The sequence below is a fragment of the Cornus florida genome, unplaced genomic scaffold (assembly GCF_030987335.1).
Source record: "Cornus florida cultivar Cherokee Brave unplaced genomic scaffold, ASM3098733v1 CherokeeBrave_3.0.0_Hap2_Chr10, whole genome shotgun sequence".
NCBI lineage: Eukaryota > Viridiplantae > Streptophyta > Magnoliopsida > Cornales > Cornaceae > Cornus > Cornus florida.
In genome coordinates, this window is record NW_026775580.1 from 95279538 (window position 1) to 95291246 (window position 11709).

Consider the following 11709-nt stretch of genomic DNA (forward strand, 5'->3'; position numbering starts at 1 on the left):
CCAACTTTTTTAGTTGTATTAGGAATGCCATCATCATAACATTGCTATGAATGATGACATCATTTGCTCAATGAAGTCACATTAATTCCATAGTTGGAGCTATGTCACTAGGAAAATATATATCAAATCCCTTTGGGAGGTCGCTTCAAATGCTCACAAGTTCCTGAGATACCCAAATGATTTTAGACCAAACCAAACTAGAAAGGACACAAGTAGTTCACAGCTAGTTCAAAAAAGAATCCGAAGACTCTGTCCTGCCACAAGAAGGTTTCCCATAATTCCTTCTCATCTGTACATGCTCGAGATGGCAGATCAGTGCTCATAATGGAACATTTGTTTACCCTTTTCATGATAAAAGAATGGAAGAGAACAGATCATACAACTAAAACAATGATGATCGACTTGCACAGTTAACTGGCAGATAGCAGGCTGTTTTTGCTTGCCATGGAGGCCCAAAACAAAGTCAAATGAAAGGAGAATTTACACGATGGTGGATAATAGCTCTATCACATGTAAGAGTAACTTTTTTTCTCTCTTAAAAGGATTGTTTCAGGTGCTTCCATTAGGGTTGGTGAGCAGTGCCATCGCTAGGAGTACCTTCGCGCTTCAAATCATACCCCATATTCGGATGGTACGATCATCACTGGCAGAAGCCAACATACGAGGGTTTTTGGGATTCCAACTGACACAATTAACAGATCCAGTGTGGCCAGGCAGTATTACAATGAGTTCTCCAGTGCCTCTATGCCATATATATACCTACAAGAAGGAAGAACATGAGAAACAATTTAGACAACGTATTTGTTTGTGTGTAAGTGAGAGAGAGAGGGGGGCTTCTCCTTCTTTGAAGTAAGCTGTTCCCCTTTTTTTGCAGGAACAGCCCAATTAAGTTTTGTCATTCTCATCCAACACCTGTCCCATTAATTGATAGCCCCCCTTCTGAATCAATCAAATTTCTAGATCCCACTGGTGCAAAAAATTCAATGAGTTCATCTGTGTACTCTAGGGCTGCTCTTTCTATTAATTAGTCAAATTGAAACATGAATGATGAGTGCTTGGAGTTGCACACAATCATGCCACACAATTGCTCAGCTGCCTATAAGTTACTCTCATCCTTCATCCTTCTATAACTGAATAAATGACAAGTGATTGAGTTTTCAGACAATCTTTTCACTTCAGCTACTCACTAGTTATTCTCATCTGTCATCCTCCCATTTCAATCTTAAAATAAATAATAATTTAAACAATCCCACTTCTAAGAATAATAAACAAGTAGGGCCACAAGTGGCAATTAAGATACCCACTTCAGCAAGTCTAAATAACATCAAAAGAACATAGAGAAATAAACTTCTGAATTTCGTGATATTTAATATTTTTCTTTCTTTGATTTATTTCTTCAAGATCATATCTCAAATCTATGATGAATTCTCGGAAAGAAGATTCAAGAAATACATAATTTAGCAGCCCAATCAGTCTGCAACCTAAGTTATTTGCGCACCTCTCTTTGAGTTTCCTCCCAACACAACTTCTCGAACAGGGAAATGGTTGCTCTCTACTTCTTCGTTCCTTCCCAGACAAACTGTAAATTCCTCCTAATTTAGAAGAATGTAAATTGCAGAAGTTGTTTGAGAGAGCCTATGTATGGGGATCTTATGGAGAACCATCTCTCTAGCTATGGGCCCCACTAGTACTCTAACTAGTAACAAAGTAGGACTCCCAAACCTTATCAAATTTTATTCCATATTTATCTTCTTATATTATATAGGAAATAAAAGTCCATAATTTCAAACATAGACCTCCTTATATGTATTCATATATATAGGAATCTGTTATTCTAATGGTTAAGACATACCACTACATAAATGTGTTAGTGTGATATATGTTGGTTTTAAGTGAAGTGTCCATCTCTTCAATCATGACCAAGAACAAAATAAGGTTATGGAGTTACCAGAAATACTTGCTTATCTTTATGATTCTCTAATGATCACAGCTAAGTTTTTTTCTACAACTTACCTTAGGGCATGGTTAATGTGACATTTGTAAAGTATACACATGTATGAGGACAATGTAATACTTGTCGTAAAGGACTTAAACTTTTTAAGGGGACATGTATTTAATGTATTGTCCCCCTTACAAAATTACAAAACTAACCCAAAAGTTTAAACTTTTACTATATTGAATTAAAAATATTATCAGAACTTATGGACAATTTAAGAAAAAATTTGAATTCTGAAACTTCTCAAGAATTAAAGTGGAAACTTAACATCCCAAAAAAGAAAGCAGAACACTATTGAGACGGAGGGAGTAATAAAATTCATACTTAAATAAACCAATAGAACAAATAATATTGGCTTTTGAAGGCGTATAAGCCTAACACATAGTTATTGTCGGACCATGTTGATCTGATCCTTTTAGAGTTCCCTAGCCTGAACCTTTCAAAAGAACTGGCTCAACAGCATTCAAAGACAACATATAGCATGGACATGCCACTCAGAAACCATCCTCAAGTGTAACCTCAAACTAAAATTGAATAAAAATTGGGCTGAGCATGAACCTTATGTCTTGAGCAGACATAATGCTTTTAACAAAAAGTGCAGCAGCAGACATTTTCCATTTTGTTTTCTTTTAGAGAGAATAAGATACAAAGCTGTGTCCTTTTATTTTTATCTAGAAAAGTCACTTCCGGGATCATAGAACTCTCATATTGCCAATATAATCAAATTAAATGAAAAGAAGACAGTACCTGTGAATCCTCACTCCCACTGGCAATAAATGCTTGCTCAAATCCACCGAAACAAGATCTGATGACGAATCGAGTACGTTTATGACCTTCATACTTGGAAACGATCTTTAGATCTCCCTCTATGCTCCAAAGATGAATTTCTTGGTTTACAAGATTAATCAGCAAGAATTTGTTGTCCTCCGACAGTGAGAATGAAGTAATCACTTCGTCCTCTTGAATTAGTCTCTCAAATTTTGCTTCCCGGTCAAACAACAGAATTGCAGTTTCTTTATAAATGGTCATGATAATCTTCCCATCATGAGTTATGGCCATGTCTGATATTTTATTGACTATCAGCTGCCCTTTCCAGCACTCCAACTCTTTTCCATCCAAATCCCACGAGCAGATGCTCTTGTCTTTCAAACCAGAGACTACTTGCTTACCATCCGGAAACCATCCACATGATATCAGGCCAACACCAGCTTTCTCATAAACACGGAGACGTTCACCAGATATGACATCCCAGAGTATGACGACCTCCTCCTGTCCACAAGAGAGGAGATGAGAATCATTGGGGCTCCATGAAATCATAGACACTGGTTCCTGGTGACCATTTAATGCATGCTTCAATAATACTTCACCATTATCTTTGACCTGAAAAAGTGAGCATCCTCATCATTAGTAACAAAAACTTGGAAAAGCAAATCTGACAATCCATTTGTGTAAGTACGATCAAATGGAATTCCTCAAATTATGGTTTTCGACCAAGAGGGTGGATCGAAGCAATTGCAGCAAAAAGAATAAAAATATATATAATAATGAACAAGAAAAGGCATTTGATAATGCAATCAAGTTAAGAAAGTATCACAGAAAATCACTACACAAAACTTCGAGGAAATATAAACATAGGAAAACAATAAAACCAATTAGAGCTAAAGGTAACTCTTCTGTATTATAATGATTAAGAAAGTCGGAACTAATTTGTTATTTGGTGCGGCGTTGGCATATGGCCAACCCAATCCAGAGGTTGTTCTGTTAAATAACAACCTGAAGGTCCTGAAACACAACCAAACCTGAAACTTAATCCTAAAGATCCCCAACTGGTAAGGTTGATCACCTTTAAGCCACTCAAGCTGCAACCCAATCTAACTGGATAATAACTCACGCATAACAAACTCAGCAGATTTAAGCATCACCAAGTAGTCACGGATGTGATCAAATTCCAGGTATTGTCAAATTAAGCTCACCAATATGAAATTATACAACTTCCAAATCTAGTTGAGCTTTAAACAATGCAATAAACCACATATCAAACTACACCACTCAAAACTTAGATGTATTTCACTCCATTAAAATTGGAGGAATAATGTGACAATAAGGAGAGAATTATCGTGACAATAGAACTCATGAAAACGTGTGGTTGATGAAGACAGGAAACAAGATGTCCTCACTCGAATTTCACAAAGAATTTTTCTTCATAATTATTTCACCTGATGAGTATACACAATGCAAACATGACCACAGCTAGAGTATGAATGAAAACTAAGGTGAAAACTAACAGGGTTGCTCCTGAATAACCACTAGGGGGAAAAGGAGAATCAGAATGGACCAAAAAGCAAATACTTTTCTCCTGAAATTATATCAAGTTTTAACACGTCAACTTTGAGCATATGTTGCACCATAGAGAATGAGATATGTCAAATTATTAATGAATATATTATCATTTCATGAAAATAAGGAGAAATTTTGAAAATAATTCAATTAACGAATCAAAGTTAAGAATATGAAAACTTATGCATGAGTAACCATAGTTTTCACTTTGTTAGTCTTTGGGAATCAAGCCAAAATATTTGTGAAGTTAAGCATATTTGTCAAAATACGTTCCATTAAGTCTACCACTATACACATCCTAGTTGATGAGCTTCCATATCAGAACACAGACATAAACATAGTATAGTGAACCCTGTCAAAGGTCCAAATTCAGAAGCACACCCAATAAATAAAAAATAAAATTACCTCCCATATAACTGCCGATTTATCTTTGGATGATGAGGCCAAAAAATTTCCACTGTGAGAGAATTGTAAAAACCAAACTTCATCTTTGTGTGCTTCCAATACCTGTTACATTTTGATGAAGAAAAGAACTCAAAACTCTCACTTTTAAGTACTTAGTAATACAAAAATTCAAATACCTTTGCATTCGATTTAATGTATATAAGACATCATTATATAGATTATAGAAGCAAGCTTAAATTTCACTAGTCAATGTGAAATTAAGATTTCACCACCTTGTTCTCATGCATATTTAGACGAAATCAATTAACAAAGTAAAATCTAAAACAGAAAATGTGCACTCTGTTTGAGATAGACCAGGCATCATTGTGTAGACCAAAGGCACAACCTGTAATATCTCGTCGTCATCACTGCCACCGTCAAAAGCAAAATTTCAAAGAATTCATCATCACAACACCACCACTGCCACCTTAGTTTACATATATCAGCAGTGGTCATGAATCATGATATCAGCAGATTTGCCATCCATTTACGTATATATGCATCCTTAACTATGTATTCCATATGAGGCTTAAGACTGTACCAATTTGAAAGGAAGAGAGAAATTTTGGAAATTAGTTCAGTGTCACAGAGGGGAAAACTTGGGACCTATCAAACTGAGTTTTAGTTTAAGGTGACTCTAAGTTTTATGATTACGAAAAGTATACCTCTTGTTTAGTTCCACTACTGTTTAAGATATTATTTATTTATGAGCCAAGGCATTTTAAAATATCATGTTCTATGGGTTAGTATTGTAAGATAAGAAGAAATTAAATCAAGAAGAGAAGAGAGAGTATGAGAGGACATTGAGAGTTAAAAGCACTTCCTATACTTTTCTTTTCCTCCAGGCAAGGAACTCAGACCTGTGGCCCAACTAATCTCAAGATATGTGTATGGGCATCAGTACTCTGATCAGCAAGCACCCAAGAAAACCAGGGATGGTGGCTAGCCCTTGTAGGGTGAGTGAAACTCAGGACTCTTTTGCTTCCCGTCATATTTAATACTTAGCTATTTTTTCGTCTCCAAGTCTCTCTCTTTTTTCCCAGCCAATTTGTAGGCCTCAAAAAACCAAAAAAACACAAACCACCTTCTTAAAAGAACACAATGCAAGATGAAAGCACAAAAAAAAAACCCAAACTTTACTTGCCTGCCATATTTTAAAGTGGTCACAATTTAACTGTGTACTACGGTCTACTTCACAAGCATTGGAATACGACAAAAGCGGTCATAATTTAACTGTGTGCTACTGTCAGCTAACTGATTCTAATTTTACAAAAACAACTGAATGTAAGGCTACTCCACAATTTTCCTCTACAAAACCATGCTAAACAATGCTGCATTGGTATCCATATTAATGCGTGCTTACATATGGATGACATTCAGAAATGCCAATGAAACACAAATCTTAAGCACAAAGAAATTTCAATCTGCATGTTTGCAACGAAAAACAGTGACTGCCTGGACAAGTGGCAAATAGAATATCTATAAATAGATGCTAAAAGGAGCCATTTAAGTACGCAACCATCAAAGAAAAAAAGCATATAATAGATGGTTGAGAAAAGGCAATCTATACAATTAATTTATAATGCTGTGAAGAAGTGCATAATGGTAATAGGAACAGAAATGGTGGTGATGAGCCCTTATAGATGCTCATCACAATGAGCCCTTAACAAACGACAATTACTGTGATGACCCTGTGGGCGGGTGTGCCGTGGGCGGGTGCGAGAGACACTGTCAGGCTACCACACTGGCGAGCTACGGATGCACAGTCCCACATCGCCTGGGTAGAGGAAAGGTGAAGTGCTTCTATGTAAGTGTGTCACCTCCAATTGGTATGAGGCCTTTTTGGGTGAAGCCCAAGAGCAAAACCGTGCGGGCTCAGGCCCAAAGCGGACAATATCATATCATGTGGTGGAGCGGGTCATTACAAATGTTATCAGAGCCTGACCCAGCCGGAAGTGTGCCGACGGGGACGTCGGGCCTCCAAGGGGGGTGGATTGTGATGACCTTGTGGGCGGGTGTTTCGTGGGCGGGTGCAAGAGACACTGTCAGGCTACCACACTTGCGCGTTACGGGTGCACAAGTCCCACATCGCCTGGGTAGAGAAAAGGTGAAGTGCTTATATGTAAGTGCATCATCTCCAATTGATATGAGGCCTTTTGGGGTGAAACTCAAGAGCAAAACCGTGAGGGCTCAAGCCCAAAGCGGACAATATCATACCATATGGTGGAGTGGGTCATTACAAATGGTATCAGAGCCTGACCCAGCAGGAAGTGTGCTGACGAGAACGTTGGGCCTCCAAGGGGGGTGGATTGTGATGACCCTGTGGGCGGGTGTGCCGTGGGCGGGTGCGAGAGACACTGTCAGGCTACCACACTGGCGAGTTACGGATGCACAGTCCCACATCGCCTGGGTAGAGGAAAGGTGAAGTGCTTATATCTAAGTGTGTCACCTCCAATTGGTATGAAGCCTTTTGGGGTGAAGCCCAAGAGCAAAACCGTGCGGGCTCAGGTCCAAAGCGGACAATATCATACCATGTGGTGGAGTGGGTCGTTACAATTACCGTCTTATAGATGCTCGAGAAAGGTGAGGAGTTTATGCTGGCAGACAAATTAATGAAAGAAACTAGCAGAAACAGAATAAGCTACAATGACAAAGCTAAAAACTTCAACCAATAATGCATGTCCAACCTGCAGTGTTTGAGAAGGAATCTGCTTTCTTCCACACAGATGATCCGAGTACAACGAGAGTTCACTATTCGAAATATTATGAAAAACACAAGCATCTCGTTGCACATCAAGAGCCTGTTCAACTAGATTTTCTAACCTTCTTCCAGGTATCATTACTACAGGAAGCACTTTCTCCAATTTATCAAGAGCCTGTTTAACATTATCTTGACTGGAAAGCCCAAGCCCTGTGTGCTGGGAAGACAAGATGACGCAGGCTGCAAGCTCATGAACTCTTTCCAGATTGACTGAAAGGGGCACAATCTCATCCCTCAGAGTACCTAAAGCATCCATGATTCTTTCCTCTGTCAAAAGCTCCAAGAACTTCTGTTCCAATATCAAGAAAGATGCTGATTTCACAATGGTTTCATCAGTGAGACCAATTGTACGTAATGTCACCAAGCTTTCGTCCCATTTTCTGTCCCGAACTTGCTGTATAAACAAACTTGCAGCTGGTGAGTGCAGCTGAATCCCTGATTCCTCCTGTAGAAGGGCCCCAGACTGTTCATATCCAAGACAGTACAATCCCCTAGTCATGACTTTAACAAATTCCTGCTTCTTGATCATTCCTTTGGGACCGATCATTTCTCTATCTTCTTGGGAGGATGGCAGTCGTGCCATCAGTTCTCCCAAAGAACCAACAATTCCTTCAAATCCTCAGAGAGAAATTTCAGGCGTTTACCCTACATACAAACCGAAAATAGGTATAAACAGTGAGTGGAATTACATTTGCCCTCAAAAGCACCCAATAAAACACAAATGATACGGATTCGGGGTTCTCAAAGCATGCCAGAATTTGTAAACAGCGATAACAGGAAACTAAGGGGGAAAAGAGCACCAAGAATCGGATCAAATTAGCTCAACAACAGTGAGGACAACACAAAATGATGCTTATCTTTATCCATTATCATATAAATTAATTGTCCCCAATGGGAATGTCAATAATGATAATGCATGCTCTAGAACAATGATAAACAACAGACTATTTTACTTGTACGCAACTTTCAGTGAAAGAAAAATCTCCAAGATCCACTTCAAACAAAAGAAAAACTATAACACTGAGAAACAAGAATTAAATTTTCATATGCTAATGCATATACATATATACGAATAAAATTGTTTGTTCACAGTATAAAATGGAAGAACAGACAAGAAGGGCTAGAACTATAATGGAATTGAAAACGAGACACCAAGTTCGTCCTTTTGGATTACATGTATAACCCTAAATCAGAATCAAGAAACAACATGAAGGAAGAAAAAAAAAAAATCAAAGAGAACAAGAACAGTATAAGAACATCAGGTATCTAAATTGAGTATTGATTCAAAGCAAAAATTAATTACCAAGATTGGGGAGTCGGAGAGTTTCAGACCTCAAATTTCTCAGTCCAAGAGAAGGAAAACCCACCAAAACAAAGAAGAAAACGTGTTTTGTTAACTGAGAAGAGTGAGAATGCGAACAGAGAAAGTGAATGGCCAATGAGACGAATGTGGATATTAATATCTATATGTGTGTGTGTGTCTGTGTCTAGACGTACAGAGATATATATTTATAGAGAGAGAGAGAGAGGGAGAGGGTTTAGTTATGCTGATAATCCACTTCCTTCTGGCGGTTGGCAGTGAGGTGTGACCGTGAGAAAAGGGTCCAGAGGTGGGAGTGTAGGAAAAAATTTCAAGAAACAAAAATGTGGTAACTGACTCAGTGTCAAGTCAGATTCTATTGTTTGCTAATTTTTAGCCTGGACGATTTTTTTTTTTTTTTTTCAATAGAAAATTCATTCTTTGTTTTTTTCCCTGTTTGATAAATAACGGAATATCCAGTTTTATGAATCAAGAGAGCTGGGTTTTTTTATATTCTAATCAATTTTACGACTTCAAAATTAATTATATTGTTTTGATTTTTCAATAGACAGATTTTTAAAATTTTAAAATTAATACATATAATTAAAAAAGCAATAGATTATATAAAAATTGATTGCGCATGGAAAAGGTATTAGCCGTGTGCATTTTTATGTATGATTATTAATTAATCTTGTATTACTTTTTAAGTATGTATATTATTGTGAATGTAGAAATATTGTGAGATTTATACTACTAATGTCTTAATTTAAAAATAATGCGGAGTATTTGACATGCGCGATAAGTAATTGCTTATAATAAAATGTATATTGAAAGTCAATGATAAATTACTTTGAAATTCTTATAATACCTTATTTTAAAAGTCAATAATAAATTACTTTGAGACATAAAGCATGTTAACTGTCAAAATAAATTGTTGATATCAGCAAATTATTTCAAGACGCAACAAAATATAAGAAAATATCAAAACACTAATTGAATGGGTCTATGTAATTTTAGAGATGACAATGAGACTGAGTTTGGGGTGGAGGTCATCTTGTTTTAGTCTAACTAAGTAAAAAATATTTTGATCCAAAATTGTTTATGTAGATAGTTACCTGCTCATCAATAAAAATAACAATCAAGTCTCTTTTTTTTTCTTTTTCTTTTTTTCAAATATTTGAGTCTGTTATATGTACGACGAATAACAATCATATTTTTTTTTTTTCAAACATTGGGTCGATTACATGTAATTGCCATCGTTTAAAATTCTGTATCCCATTTTGTCAACATTTCATCTCGAGTTTGTTAAAAGAACACACAAATAAAACTTTATCCTATTTTGGTACAAAGACATCCCCTCAAGTTTGATACGGTTGTCAAAGACACCCCAATGATAATGAATTGACATTTTTACCCTTTAACTTTTATATTAACCATGAAATGACGTTTCTAACCTCATAGACCCGTTCCCATCCTTCTCTCCTCTCTGTTCTCTCTTCCTCTGCCCAACACCAACATACACATATATACACACATACATATATATATATACGTATATATATATATATGTATATACATGTATATGCATATATATGTATACAGGCAGCGATGGTGAATGGATCCGCGGCCTTCATCCTTCGATTCCGTCGACCCATGGAGCACTGATTTGGTAAACGGAGGAAGAAAGAGAGAGTCGTGCAGAGATAATGAGTTTCGCCGGAAATGATGGGTAAGCTTCTGGGTCGCGGGAATTGTTCGTGCTTGGGGTCCGTCGGTCTGAACTGGGCTTCACCGGATATGGGGTTCGCTGGATAGAACTGGGTCTTGTAGTTTGAAGCTTCATCGGACTAATAGCTCCAATTTTGAGCGCCGTCGTGGGTTAGATCGAGACCAGGCTCCAATTTTGAGCGTCGTCTTGATGTCGTTGCCTCCTTTTCAGTAAGCATTTCCTCTTGAGAGTGAGAGACAGAGAGTAAAGGGAAATCTCTAGAATTCTGGTGAAGTGAGTGAATTTATATGGCCTTTTTTATGTCTTAATTGTTGGTTTCATCTAGAGCCCGTAATGTGAATCTTATGCCAGTCCATTGGTTCTGTTTTGTATTTGATGATTTAAATAAGCAAATTCTGCAATCTTAGTAAGAAGGGGATCCTCTCCATAACGAATTCAGTCTCTGTGCTCTTTCTCTTCTGTTTCCAGTTTCTCTGTATGGGTGTACTCTGTTAGAGGATTGGGCTTGGTCCGTTGTAGACCCGAAGTTCAGCATATATTTCCACTGGTGATAGAACAAAAGTTTGATCCTTCCCTTTCGTTGGAAAGCTCGAAGGCGAAGACGGTGGTTTGGGGGTGGGGATGGTGGTTGTGGGGGCGATTATGTGGTGGCGGCGCCAAAATGTGGTTGTAGGATTGACGGGGTGTTAAGGGTAATTTGGTCATTTAATTATTTTAATATTTTATAATTAAAATTAATAAGAATGGTGAAGGATAATGTTGACTTTTTACATGTTTTAAGGCTCTGTTTGACTTGCAAATATCATCAAGGGGTGTCATTGTCCCAAAACATGGTAAGTTTCATATGGGTGTCTTTTTAGCAAACCTCATAGGGTATTACTGTATTTTACCCAAAAATATATATGTATTAGAAATGATAAATTATATAAGTTTAAAAGATATTATAAAGTTGATGTTTAATTGATAAAAGGAAAATTTAATATCTTTATTATTAACTCGAAAGCATATGTCATTATAGTTTAGTAGGTTAGTGCCTCTAATAGACTTTTGAATACCAAGCTTTGATTTTTTACGTTTACTAATCTAATTTCTTAAAATTTTAAGAAGTGTTGAATTTTTTATCTAAATTCAAACAAACAAAA

General features: G+C 37.0%; 1 protein-coding gene across 2 annotated transcripts; it reads right to left on the minus strand.

Moving 5' to 3' along the window:
- Positions 1-377: 377 nt before the first annotated feature.
- On the minus strand, positions 378-9188 carry LOC132276056 (WD repeat-containing protein 26 homolog). 2 transcript variants are annotated; one of them, XM_059777307.1, is made up of 5 exons: positions 8871-9188; positions 7465-8183; positions 4739-4840; positions 2744-3376; positions 378-759 (listed from the first exon to the last, which is right to left on the minus strand). In XM_059777307.1, exons 2-5 carry the CDS (start codon positions 8119-8121, stop codon positions 607-609), a joined length of 1545 nt encoding a protein of 514 aa, XP_059633290.1. In that variant the 5' UTR covers positions 8122-8183; positions 8871-9188; the 3' UTR covers positions 378-606. The 2 variants fall into 2 exon arrangements, with proteins under 2 accessions (XP_059633290.1, XP_059633289.1); XM_059777306.1 differs by having other exon boundaries at positions 8842-9188.
- Positions 9189-11709: the final 2521 nt, after the last annotated feature.